At 37.7% G+C, this 14566-nt stretch overlaps 1 protein-coding gene across 2 annotated transcripts; it reads left to right on the top strand.

The window, feature by feature from the left end:
- Window positions 1-390: 390 nt before the first annotated feature.
- Window positions 391-12597, top strand: LOC121235904 (nuclear pore complex protein NUP98A). Of its 2 annotated transcripts, XM_041132340.1 has the most exons (14): window positions 400-549; window positions 715-791; window positions 941-1011; window positions 1474-1773; window positions 2650-3336; window positions 3529-3750; window positions 3839-4425; window positions 5160-5247; window positions 5505-5565; window positions 9028-9166; window positions 9333-9449; window positions 9556-9733; window positions 11124-11186; window positions 11751-12597. In XM_041132340.1, exons 3-14 carry the CDS (start codon window positions 993-995, stop codon window positions 12377-12379), a joined length of 3090 nt encoding a protein of 1029 aa, XP_040988274.1. In that variant the 5' UTR covers window positions 400-549; window positions 715-791; window positions 941-992; the 3' UTR covers window positions 12380-12597. The 2 variants fall into 2 exon arrangements, with proteins under 2 accessions (XP_040988273.1, XP_040988274.1); XM_041132339.1 differs by lacking the exon at window positions 715-791 and having other exon boundaries at window positions 391-549.
- The last annotated feature ends 1969 nt before the right edge of the window (window positions 12598-14566 follow it).

Here is a 14566-nt window from a genome sequence, read left to right as displayed (position 1 = left end):
ATTGTTAAAGATGTTTAAAAAATACTTAAAGACTCATTTATACAAGTGTGCACATTGGATAGTCTAGCATTGTCCAATTGCAAAGGCCTAAGGTGTTCTGTGGATAGTGAGGTGAAATGAGATCGCTTTAGATAAAAATTAAAAGTTGAATAAAATATTATTAGAATATATTTTATTTTTTGAAATTTAATAAAGTTCAATTTTTTATTGTATTTTATAAAAAAATTTTAAAAAATAATAATAATAAAATAAGATAAGATAAGATAAGATGAGATGAGATGAGATGAGATGAGATGAGATGAAACGTTTTTCACCGTCAAACCAGGCCAAAAGTTTTAAGACCAGATTACTTCAATAATTTAGTCCGAACTAAACCTTGTCAGATTTATATAGACTTCGGGTTCCACGGCATTTTGTCCCCGAAGGCCAAAAGGACTTACTTTTTACGCTACGCGGCTGAACCCTCGACTCACTGCAACATACAATAAAAACCCTTCCTCTTGCGTCCTTCGCTGCTCTCTCTTGCTCACACAGATCGACGTTTCGACGGTACGAGCCTTTGAAACCCTAATTCCACGTTCCCTCTTTTCTTTCTCTATCTCTCTCAATCTTGTCGGTAGTGTTAGGCTTTATATTGATATTCCTACTAGGGTTCGCGGATTGCTGCTTAATGTACTAGGTTTAATTCAAAGTTTTCTTTTTCCGATTCATCAGAATAAAACAGATTTTATCCAATCTGAAAGTCGAAGTGGTTTCTAATTCCGGATGTCCGTCGTCGATAAGCTCTTAAGGTTGATTTATTAAATTTTTCAATTTTCCAATTACGTATCGACCTTTGTTGTATAATAATAGTTTGCAAAGATGAAATAATGGGCCTTTGAATCCCTGGTTATTGACGGACACATTGCATTCTTTGTTTGATCTGCTTTTTCTATTTCAGTTTCGGAACGGAAACATCGTAATCAAATTGGGCAAGAGAGCTAAGACGAAGGATGTTTGGTTCGACTAACCGTAAGTATTATTTCTAACTTTTATAACATGTTCTTAGATGACACTCTTGCTTACCATAGACGTTCTTTTCTTTTTTGGTTTTGGATTGTACGGAGTGATCTTTGCTAGGGAACTTGGATTTGATTGGAGGATCTTATATATTGAGTACCATTAATGGTTTAAATTTTCAAATTCGATCATAGAGCAAACAAAAAGTTTGGATTTCTGCCATCAATGTTAAATTTTATTTTTATTTTCCAGTAATTTTGTTGTGATCTTGTACCTATCAAGCAAAACTTTGTTGTGCTCTTTCTGTAGATCAAACATTCATGTTTATTTTCTTAGTGTGCGCTGTACTTGCATTTATTCACATTTTAGTGATTTTTTACTCCTTTTTACCTGCACATCTTGGGCTATATTTAGGTTTTTGTTTGAACTCCTTTTTGAAGGGAAAAAAAATTAATGTGTTTGTTAATGTAACAGCTTTTGGGCAGTCATCTAGTAGCCCATTTGGGTCCCCATCAGTCTTTGGGCAGAACAACAATGCAAATAACAATCCTTTTGCTCCAAAACCCTTTGGTAGCCCAACCCCTTTTGGTTCACAAACTGGGGGTTCCTTATTTGGGGGTACTTCAACAGGAGTGTTTGGCGCAGCCCCATCTTCACCTTTCTCTTCGGCAACCACTTTCGGTGCTTCATCATCCCCGGCTTTTGGGAGCACAGTGCCTGCTTTTGGAGCATCTTCTACTCCTGCTTTTGGTGGTTCGTCATCTTCATTTGGTGGTATGTCTGACAGCTGTTTTGTACTGGTCCATGTGTGAGCAATGTAATATTCTCCTAGTGTGGTATATGAATAATGAGATGAACAATTTTGGGCATGCATATGTAGATCTTGTTTTGTTACATTCGAATGCTATTCCAAGCTTTCGAGTATCCGTCTATGGAAGACAAATTTATGCTTGAGCATAAATATGATTTTTTTTTTTCTTTTTGAAAATATGTCCTCTAACTAATATTCCTAGGTAGTTGATATAATACTCGAAAGCTTTTGAATGATTTTTTAAATAAGTTTGTTAATGGAGACTTGAAATTTTCTCACTGATTTAAAGGTATATCAATTCTCTTGTACTTGTTCTCTCCTTGCTGGACAAGTTATTCATCAGTTTATGGTATTTATTACACTATTTGGATGCGTTTCTATCTTGTATGTGGAATTACATTGGAATTCAATAGGAAAGGACAAGGTCATGAATTCATGAGGCAAAGGAATATCACAATTGATGCAATAAAACTTACAAATTTAGAACATTGAGTATTTATTCTTGCTGCAACTTTTTTTTTTTATCATCATTGGCGAGCAATTAGTTTCTTCTTTGGAAATTGTACGAATTATTAAACAATAATTGAGGTAGTAATTTGCTTGAATTTTGAGTACATGGATGCTTGCTTATTCCTTTTCCTTGCACTGGTGTTCTTACCTTGGTGTTTTTTCCTCCTATCTATCTTGAGTGACCATTCTCGAATATTGGTGATGTAGACTTCATTAGAGTAGAGTAATTTCTTCTTTGCTTCTTCTAAAATGCCCTATTGTATACATAATATGTTTTCCGTCTTTTTTGTAAACTTCTATTGGAATTGATGTCACTTTTGTCTCTATAGGATCCTCTGTCTTTGGTCAGAAGGCTTCTTTTGGAGGGTTTGGATCCACTTCTACTCCAGCAAGTCCCTTTGGAAGCACAAATCAACAATCACAACCAGCATTTGGGAGTAGCATATTTGGTTCCTCCTCCCCATTTGGTGCGACTAGTCAGTCTACGTTCGGTGCAAGTACCACCCCTGCTTTTGGTGCTACAAGCACTCCTGCATTTGGTGCTACAAGTGCCCCTACATTTGGTGCTACGAGCGCCCCTGCCTTTGGTGCTACAAGCACGCCTGCTTTTGGTGCTACAAGCACCCCAGCCTTTGGTACAACAACGAGCCCTGCATTTGGTAGCACAGGGACTGCATTTGGTGTGTCAAATGCTCCTGTATTTGGATCTGGTGGAGCATTTGGAGCATCAAGCAGCCCTTTATTTGGTTCCTCAAGCACTCCTATGTTTGGTACCTCAAGCACTCCAGCGTTCGGCACCTCAAGCACTCCAGCATTCGGCACCTCAAGCACTCCTGCGTTCGGCACGTCAAGCAATCCTGCGTTTGGCACGTCAAGCAATCCTGCTTTTGGGGGTTCAAGTACTCCCTCCTTCAGCTTTGGGTCCTCTCCAGGTTTTGGCCAATCGGCTTCTACATTTGGTAGCACCCCATTTGGTACCACAACTACTCCTTTTGGAGCCCAGAGCTCTCCATTTGGTGAGTTAATTCATGTGTTTAATTGATTATACGATTTGGAATATTGTTATCTTCTTGATAAGCATTCTTATTTTGAGTAGGAACTGTTTTTTTTGTTTGATGAGGACCTTTTATTGGGTCATGCACCATTATTTGTTATTTGTTTTTTTTTATAATTACTGGATTTGTTTTATCCTTATGAGCTGTGTATAGGAGCCCAATCCACAACACCAGCATTTTCCAACACTGGCTTTGGGCAGGCAGCTTTTGGGACTCAACGTGGGGGAAGTAGAGTAGCTCCGTACACGCCAACAACTGAGGCTGATAGTGGTACCCAGGCTGCTGGGAAGTTAGAGTCCATATCAGCCATGCCTGTCTACAAAGATAAAAGCCACGAGGAGCTGAGATGGGAGGACTATCAATTGGGAGATAAAGGTATTTTAGAAAATGTCTCAAAATTTAAAATATTTATGGTGTTTGTTAATAATTGACTAATACAAAAAATTTATTCTTTGAATTTCAGGTGGACCGCTTCCTGCCACTCAACCTGCTGGTGGGATTGGATTTAGTTCGACTCCTACAAATTCAAATATTCTTGGTCCTTCTACAACATTTGGCCAATCATCTGCGAGTCCTTTCTCTGCCTCAATGACTTCCAACCCATTCGCACCAAAATCTCCTAGCATTGGCGGTTTAAATTTTGGAAGCTCAACCACTCCCACATTCAGTTCTTCACCTTTCAGTGCATCAACTTCATCTGGCCTTTTTGGATCAACATCATTACCAACATCATCTACGTTCGGTGTTGGCTCATCCCCATCACCTTTTGGTTCATCTATGCCCCTCTTCAGTTCTGGACCATCTCAGGCAACAAATACAGCATTTGGTAGTAACACTCAGTCATCTCCATTATTCCAATCCTCTGCACCTTCAATTGGGCAGACAGGCTCTGCTTTCGGACAGACAACTACTTCCTTTGGGCAGGGTATGAGTTCCCCCTTCGGTCAAGGAATGCTTGGTGCTTCTACCCCAGGATTTGGTGTAAACACTTTCTCGAGCACCCCATCGCTTATTAATTCAAGCAACACATTAGGCTTTGGTCAATCAAATGTAAGTTACTCTGAAATTATTGAAGTTTCGATTAGGTGATGGTTTGATCTCCCAGTTTCATTTGTTTAATAGAGGCTTATCTCCTCGTTAAAATTTGAAAAAAAATAAATACTGTTTTTGGTGTGTCTGTCTTCAAGTTTGGTTTAGTGATGCCAATTTTCTGTTTCCAATGCTTCTTTGTCCTTTTCTGCATCACTTGGATTACCCATTTTCTCCTTCCATTCTGTTTTCAATCAGCACTACTTTCAATCTTAAGTGGGTTTTGTTTTGAAGTTGAATCCCGATTCGATGCTTCGGATGTTACTAGATTGGAAGTGAAATATTAGATGTAAGAATGGAGGGGACTCAAATTTGACTTTGTAATGTGCTGATTTGGCAAATTTAAAGATGGGAGTTGTGAATGTTGTGAGACTTGTTATTTATTCGTAGTGTAGTATATGCGCGTGTATATTCTGAGGAATCTCGTCAATGCTATCTTATTTCTTAGAAGCTTATAGTGTACTGCTTCTAGATTTTCTAGATAGCTTCTTCATTACAATTCATTTATTGGTCACTGATTAGCCTTGCTGTCTTATGTTGTGTAATAAATTGCTTAATGCTAGAATGAATCCCATCTTCATGCACATTCCTTGTGCTTATGTTGTCTTATTTTAGGGCTCGTTGATCCATTTTTTATGCTTTGTTAATCCTGATGCTCAAACTATACATGATTCGGAAATCTCTCTTTGCTGTAGCCCTCTTTTTCAATGCCTTTTCAACCATCTCAGCCTGCTCAAACAAATACCACTTTTGGCCTTGGCAATTTTGGTACAACACAACCAGGTAACTTCAGTTAGTGTTTTCCTATGTTTTTTTATGGCAAGTGTTCAAAATTTATTAAAAACCAAGTGGTGTACCCAATTACACAAGAAAACCACCTTATTGAAAGAAAACCATAGAAGTAAGCCCTAACCTTTCCTGGTCCTGTCCCACTGAAGCAAACTTGCCCTTAGTGTTTTCCTATGTTATATATTTGTAATTGATAGCCATTGAGTTTTTCTGTTGATGGTGTGCTGACTTTGTTGTCTCCTACCTTGTAGCTGGTGGAAGTCTCTTTGGTGGAACGCCAGGCATTTTGGGTCAGAGTAACTTTGGACAATTGTATGTCATTCCTCCTGTAGTTACTGCTTTATGCATGCGGAGTTGCTGATCACGCCCACATATATAATGTATTTATACATAAACACCCAAAAACACATGCATTCTGTTCAAACTAGAAATAATTGTTTGATTGGTATGACCCAAGGTTCATCTTTGTAACACTCCCTTCCCATGGGTTAGGTGTGTTCCATGCTTTCATTACTATGTCAGGTAAGGAGACCCAACATAATAAAAATACCTAATTTATCGAAAATAAGTTCCAGAAAAAAACTTAACATACAAATATAGACTCATGGCAAGAAAATTTAAAACTGATCTTTTTGTGAATAAAGACACTTATGAACTAAGTCTGAAAATCCCTTGACGCATGATCCATGTAGGGCTGTTAGCTTGTTAACACTATATTCTTTACCTGGACATTTTAAAAAAAAAGAAAAGAAAAAAAAAACCAAATGAGTCAAATACTCAATAAGTAGTACACCATACAGTAAACATAATAAACATAAGATTTTTCTTGAAAAGCATGCATACTTATTACCTTTAATTATTTTTTTAATCAATAAGTAAGAAATTTATTAAAAATAGGTATAGCCAAGTACACAAGACATATTCCAAAACAACAACTATGCTTGAGTGTCTAAAGATACAAGGAAATCATTAATGTTCATGCCACTAAAATCGACCAATGAGTAAGGTATTAGTAAAAAACGTTCTAAGCTCATCCATTGTCTGTCCACGATCCTCAAAACTCCGACCATTCCTCTCCATCCACATTTACCGCACCATAAACAGATCGGGACCATCTTCCACATAGCTGCTATTTGAGTTACCTTGGATGCCTTTCCAACTGGCTAGTAAATCAACCACCCTTTGTGGCATCTCCCAATGGAGCCCCACTCTAGCAAGATATTATTCCGTAAACTCATGGCTACACAATGCAATAGTGGGTGGTCCACGGACTCCCCACTTTTCTTGCTCATATAGCACCAATCCAACACAATGATGCGGTGTTTCGTTAGATCAATACTTATACTAACATAAACACATCACATGTACTATGCATAACTCATTAAACCTGTCTTTCCCTTTCTTTAATGGCCAGCATACCATAACCCCTGTGTGCAAGGTTGTGCATTGTAATGCCCCAATAAAAGGCCCAAACCACATGGCCTATACTCCAAAATGACTAGTCAATAATACAATTGAAGCCTCATTAGAACCTTATAAAGTGTAAGAACTTCTCCTTCCCAAGCAATGTAGGATCCTATACACCACTTACCCTTATCCTTATCATATGGGGTATTACAATCTACCCCCTTTAAATTATCAACGTCCTCATCGGGTCTATTCGTTGTAAGTGGCACGGTTCAAGTCCCACATTTCTGGTTGGGATAGGCTCTGTAACACCCCAATAAAAGGCCCAAACCACATGGCCTATACTCCAAAATAACTAGTCAATAACACAATTAGAGCCCTATTAGAATCTTATAAAGTCTAAAAACTTCTCTTTTCCAAACAATGTGGGATCCCATACGCCACTTACCTTTATCCTTATCATATGGGTTATCACATGCATTGGTTTCATTGCCTATGGCCAAAAGGGGAACTCCTTAACTTATCATAACATACTATGGTAAACTATATGTAGGTCCATGGCTTGCACATCCACCAATAATTGCATTGGTACCATGCATCTCTTATGGCCATTTTTTTTTTTTTTTATAAGTAAACAAAGAATGGGCAAAAATTGCCAATTACAACAGTCATATGCCCCATCTACGTAGACGCATTAGAAACTAAGAAATCATGAAGGTCCATGCCATTAAAGTCCACATCAATGTCCCAAGTACAAAGAGTTCTAAAAAAGAAAACTTTTAGCTCCGCCATAGATCTCTCTGTCCTCAAACATCCGCTTGTTGCGCTCCTGCCACAAGCACCACATAATACAGATAGGGATCATCTTCCAAACCGCTTTGATCTATTCTGAAACTTGTCATAACTTATCAAAAAAAAAAATTTCTTTCCATGATGCATTTAGAACACATAATGACAGCTTATCATAATCATAAATGAAAACACAGCATGATGCATGTAGAACACACAATGAAATAGCTTATCATAATCATAGATGAAAACACATCATGATGCATGTAAAACATATGTTAACTCATAATCATAAATGAAAACACATCATGATGCATGTAAAACATATGTTAATATGACATTGAAACTCACTTTCATCGTATCATAATTGGGTATGTAAAAAGGAGCGTTTGATAAAGAGTCATACATACATAATACTTAAAAAATACATTGTTTACCATATATGTAAGGGTATGATCATGCTAGTTACCTCTTTGCTTCTATCGATAACATACATGTCAATAATCACCTACTTGAAGTTGCTGGAAAGGGGTTGGACTTGATAGGGTGAGGCTGGTTCTTTTTTCATTCTTCTGAAATTGCAGCAGTTAACTAGGGTTAGGGATGGGTTTTCTTGACGAACATCACATGGGATTGCTATAAAAACTTTCCAGACTCACAGCAGCCTCTGTTTTTTCTAGTGTTCAGGCCATAGTCCTTTTAATGAGACCTGAAAAACCTAATAATAGGGCTGTGCGAATTTAACTCAATTTGTTTTGAAAAGGGGTTCTAAGAATACTAATGGCTTGGAGTTCTAGGGTAAATACGTTACCATTGTTTGTATCCATTTAGGAGTCACAAATGGGGCTGATTTCTACTTCTTGAGATTTGGAACAGCTCAAATCCTATCTTAAAAGAGTCCTCACAGGCTGTAACAGACTCCTATCGGTACAAGAATTCTTCTATAACAACCCATGTGTGGATAACCTTCATCTAGAGGGCTTCTTGGCACCTAAGATAGTTCTAACTTATCCAAAAAGTGCTCGTTTCCAATTATCACAAATTTCACAGCCAAAAATTGCATGGGCTTTGGCTAGATAATACTTGGGCTTATCCATATATGGGCATAATGGGCCAAACCTACTCCATTTTGAATCTAGGTCCATAATGGCATATCCAATCCTATCTCCTCAATACTAGATCCTCAAATAATACAAATGGGCTAATGGTCCAATAACAATCTTCCTTATAGCTGTAACAAAATTGGGCCCATGGTCAAACTTATAAAGCCTAAAAAATTTGGGTCTGGATGTTACAATCTTACATTTGAGTTTAATTAGCGGAGACTTTAGGATGAAGAAAACTATATCTAATCTGAGAAACTTTCCTTATTTTTGGTCAATTGTCATGTCGCCTGAATAGTAATACGATTGGCTTGGGTTATGACGTACACCACATTGCTTATATTGTTGTATGTAGTTTGACACTTACTGGCTATGTGTGTTAATTTTCTTTCTATCCCGAAATTTATGCAAGATACCATTTGCATAAACTACAATACATAATAATGATTTTAATTTGCTTGCTCATCCTTAACAGATCTGCTACTCAGAGCTCTGCGGTTGCTCAACCAGTACCGGCTGTAAATCCATTTGGAACACTCCCTGCAATGCCTCAAATGTCAATTGGTCGTGTTGGAACGGGACCATCGATTCAATATGGAATTTCTGCCTTGCCTGTAATATGATTGTCTGGAACTTCCATTGTTTGTCATATATATTTGAGCTGATATAGTATATGGTTTTATTTGTTGATATTTGAGTATAGGTGTGCTGTTTTATCATTTTCTTCTGCAAAGGAAAATGAGATGTTTGAACTTGGTATTGGTTGTTTTTCCCTTTTAGGTTGTTGATAAACCTGCTCCTGTTAGAATCTCATCATTACTGACCTCTCGACACCTGTCACAAAGACGGATTAGGTTGCCTGCAAGGAAATATAATGCTAAGAATGATGGTCCAAAGGTGGGAATGGTGCTTCAGTCAAATGTTAAGTTGGGCTTTTGAGTGACGAATACTTTTCTACACGTTGAATTTGCACTTAAGGTTAATTGCTTCTTGTTGTACACAGGTTCCCTTCTTTAGTGATGATGAAGAAACACCCAGCACACCAAAGGCAGATGCTCTTTTCATTCCTAGGGAAAACCCCAGAGCACTGGTCATTCGTCCCATGGAGCAGTCGCCTCTGAGAGCTAGTGCTGAGAAAGCATCTCCATTGAAGGATATATCTACTCCAGTTCATGAGAATGGTAAAACCCTGTTACATTTTGTTCCATCTGCCTTAAGGTGTGCTTGAGATGTATTTGGGGTACAAACAAAGACTCTTTGCCAATAAAAATATGTTTATTTCCATCAAGTGTCAACTCGAACATGTTTTGACCCCCAAAATACTCTTTACCTCCCAACCCCAAAAAAGTCATAATTGTTAGTGGACCCCACCACTTTAAATACAAAAACCCAAAATATAAAACAGCACATACAAAAACTGGAAAAATATAGAACATTAAACTTCAATTGGACCTCACAACTTTCAAAAACACCAAAAGCTCTCCTCACTTGTTTCTTCTTTCCAAACATCTTTTCAATAGAGCCCATCACTCAAATACAAACACAAAACACACCTTAAAGTTTTTTCTTAGTGTGCAATCATGATATGTAGTCCATGCAAAGAGAATATTTATTTAATAGAAGTTGTTTTGAGATTCATTTTGGAATTGATTTTTTAAAACCTTTTATGTCCTTTGGAATGCTACTTCCCATTTTGGATGCTGTTAGGAACTTGTGCAAATTCTTGAATGATACGGGTGCTTGAATAATATCACTCTATCTTTGAGGACTGTAACGCCCCTAATGGAAGGCCCAAACCAGATGGCCTATATTCCAAAAGGACTAGCCAATGATACAATTGGAGTCCTATTAGAATCTTATAAAGAGCACGAACTTCTCATTCCCAAGCAATGTGGGATTATATACACTACCTACCCTTATCCTTATCATACGAGGTATTACAATTTCTCCTATTAAATTCCCGACGTTCTCGTCGGGCCCGTCTATTATAGGTGGCATGACTCAAGTATTATATTTCTAGTTGAGATAGTCTCTGACACCATATGTAACGCCCCAATGGAAGGCTCAAACCGCATGGCCTATACTCCAAAAGGACTAGTCAATTATACAATTGGAGCTCTATTGAAACTTTATAAGGAGCAAAAACTTCTCTTTCCCAAGCAATGTGGGATCTCATACACCACCTACCCTTATCCTTATCATATGGGTATCACAAGGAGTAAGTTGTGAAGGGTACTTATGATCTTTTCTTTATTCTTGGTGGCCATGGATGCCAAGTCTGACAAATGAATTTTGCTTTTAATGTGTTACATAGTGTTGTTCACTCTCTCTCACTCTCACTCTCACTCTCACTCTAGTTGATTGGTGTATAAATGAGTTGATGACTAATGCAGGGCCTCATTCAGAGGCATTCATTCAGGGGTTAAGATTTTATCTTTTCAGGACTGTACCTTTTCCCTTTTTTTATATTTTTATTTTTTCCCCTTCTGTCAGACTTGGGGATTTTTGTTCGCTGAGAAAATTCAAGATGAATGGTTTTTGCTGACCTTTTCAATTACAATGTTGATTCAGGGAAAATTTATCGAGAAGCCCATGTTCCTCCCCAAGGTGGCTCCAACTCTGTGGATAAAGATAGTAAGAATATTTTCTTCTTGTGATCGCATTTTATCTAGTAATTCCTTATTTATGTGAATTGACGTTACCAAATTCATGAGTAGTGCTGGGGTTCTTTCCACTTCCTGTTTCTTTTTGCTGAGCATTTGCTGGAAGATTGGCAGTAGGGTAGTTTTGGATGGTCAGCCAGTTCATACCAGAGCTTTCTATTTGCTTTCTTTAGCTTTAAAAGGACTTCATAAACTTAATTTGCAGTAAGGGCGCCAATTTTAATCAAAGTCTTATTTACTGATAAAAAAAAATGCAGTATGGAGTGTCAAGCAGACGTGCTTGTGAGCCCTGTAGTAGTCTTTTGTTTATTTGTATGCTCATTGTAGTAATACCAGATGCATATCATATTTTGGTTCTTGGAATTTTTTATTTGATAAGTAATCAAATTATGGATCTTAGAATTATAAGAGTTTGTGTAGAGTAGATGATAATTTTGTTTTGTAATGACTTGAGAGTTATGTAACCAATATGATTTTGGAGGAATAACTATCTTTGTTTCTGACCAGTCGTCTTAAATTTCTGGAACTGTTGCAGAAAACCCCATTGAAAATGGCCAAGCCAGGGAAAGTGTTCATGTTCTCAAAGTAAACCAGAAAGCAAATGGAGTTCATGAAGATCATTCTGTTCAAAAAGGAGATTCTTACATGACACTCAGTGGACATAGAGCTGGTGAGGCTGCCATTGTATATGAACATGGGGCTGACATTGAGGCACTAATGCCAAAGCTCCGACGTTCTGATTACTACACGGAGCCTCGAGTCCAAGAATTAGCAGCCAAGGAAAGGGCTGAACCAGGGTTCTGCCGCCATGTCAAGGACTTTGTGGTTGGGCGGCATGGCTACGGCAGCATCAAGTTCTTGGGTGAGACAGATGTGCGGCGGCTTGATCTTGAGGCTCTTGTTCAGTTTAATAACCGTGAGGTGATTGTTTACATGGATGACAGCAAGAAACCTCCTGTCGGACAAGGTCTAAATAAGCCTGCTGAGGTAACACTTCTTAACATAAAATGCTTTGACAAGAAGACTGGAAAGCAGTATACAGAAGGGCCAAAAATTGAAAAATACAAGGAGATGCTGAAGCGCAAGGCTGAAGATCAAGGTGCTGAGTTTGTGTCGTACGACCCTATCAAAGGAGAGTGGAAGTTCAGAGTCAATCACTTCTGAGTAAGAGCTGGGAGGTGAAAGATGATTTGGTCACGAGTGCTGCCCCAGTTTGCTGACAAGGGAATGCCAACATTCATGCGTTAACGTATTTTATATTGGTAGTAGACGTGTGTGATGCATTTTGAGTTTTGTTCTGAATGATGATTGATATATTTTTCTTCTTTTGTACAGACTTTGTCAAATTGTGGTATATAAATTTGAGCCATTGCACCGTGTCATCGCCCTTTTTGGTGTTTTCATCTTGCCAGACTCGAACGGACTTCGTTTTGACGTACAATCAATTCTGAGTTGTTTTTGGTTTTGTTCCGCCTGCATTATTTATACCTGATTATAATTTTTTTTTTCCTGGAAAAATAGAGGATTTCCTTTTTGTTACATGTGATGTCTTCATTGTCTTGCAATATCCCATGTATTCCCTAGGGTACTCTAGGATGTGAACTTAATATATGTCAACTGGATGTTTTTAAAATAACCTTCCAAGAACTTTTTACTGTATTCACTTTTAACGTGTTAAATATGATTATTATCGAGATAATAAATGTTGGATTGGTAGAAAGAAATGACGAGTTATGTTGTGTTAAGCTGCGACTTTCAGATAGAGGTCTCAAGCCAAATCTCAAATATCTGGAAGGAGGTTAGACGTGCGATGCAAACAGGACGTAAAGATGTAGTGCATGGGAATTGTGTGCATAGATTGGGTCATAGCAGTTGGAGAAATTTATGCTTGATGTTATCTTCATGATGCATTTTATTTCAGTAGTACGTGGAGTCAATTTATGTTATTTCATTTGTTAGGCGTCGGGTAGTGGCCTTAGGTTGTTCTTCTGTTTTTGGCATTCTCTATTTTCAGTTTTATGAACATGGTCTGCTATTTAAGCAGCCGTGGGTTATCAATGAAAAGGGTACAAAAATTATTCCAGTAAACTATGGTACATTCTCACCCGAAGAGAATATTTCGTGTTATAATTTACATTTACGCGGGACCTATCATGTTGTGCTAAATTCTCAATTTTATTTAATTTAAACATATTACTTCTAAAATGTGCAGAATATGATGAATAAATATGGAGAAAATAAGTGTCAAGTTTGTAGAAATAAGTAGGGGTGCTACTTGCCTCCTACGGGTAGGGTTGAGCAAAAACCCGACTCCACCTCCGACTCCGCTCCAACTCCAATAAGTCAGAGTTGGAGGTAGCGATGTATAGACTCCGACTTCGATATTGTACAAATTTTATAGAAATATATGTATTTTTTATATATTAATCATATATATTTTATATGACTATAACTTATATAATTAATTAAATTCAGTAATATAATAATATACTAGTATTAGGGTTGATACCCGCATGGTGCGGGGAGGGGGTACCCTTCCCCGCACCCCACCCCGCACCATGCGGGGCGGGGGAAAAAACCCCATCCGCCCCGCCCCCCGCCTAGGCCAATACATTGGGTCTAAAAAAAATTTTTTTGGTCCAAACAAATATAATTTAAATTATAAATGCAAAAAGAAGTTAAACTCATTAGAGTTAGATTTGGATTGTCTTGGCCACCTAGGTCAACCTTTATATAGGAGGCTAAGACAATACAATAGTCATCCTTAAGGCAATACTAGGTTCCACATTGCTTAAGGATGACTATTGTATTGCATTGGCCTCCTATATAAAGGTTAGCTTAGGAGGCCAAGGCAATTCAATGACTTGAATACAATTTGAAGTCTTTAATAAATTGTATATATCTATATACAATATATTTATATATATACATATATATATAAATTTACATAAGTGGAGCGGAGCAGGGGGCAGGGCGGGGAGGGGCAGGGCCCTACTGGGGTCATCTCGCCCCTTGCCCCCTCTAGCCCTTCTGCATGCGGGACGGGGCGAGGCGAACGGGGGCTGAGTAGTGGGGTATGAGGCCCCGCTGCCCACCCCTAACTAGTATGAATAAATTATTATAAAATAACATGCTTATACTATAGACTAAATTCATTAATAATAATTTAGTATATGTAAGCACCATACTATTAACTATTACTACCATATAACACTAATGTATAATAACAACTAATGTATAAACACTAATGTATAATAATATATAATACTAATATATAATAACTAAAGTATAATATCATGTACTAGTAATGTATAATAATTAATGTATAATACCATGTAATACTAATGTATA

The sequence above is a fragment of the Juglans microcarpa x Juglans regia genome, chromosome 6D (genome assembly GCF_004785595.1).
Source record: "Juglans microcarpa x Juglans regia isolate MS1-56 chromosome 6D, Jm3101_v1.0, whole genome shotgun sequence".
Taxonomy (NCBI): domain Eukaryota; kingdom Viridiplantae; phylum Streptophyta; class Magnoliopsida; order Fagales; family Juglandaceae; genus Juglans; species Juglans microcarpa x Juglans regia.
Note: the sequence above shows the minus strand (reverse complement) of the source record. Positions and strands in the feature narration are given on the sequence as shown.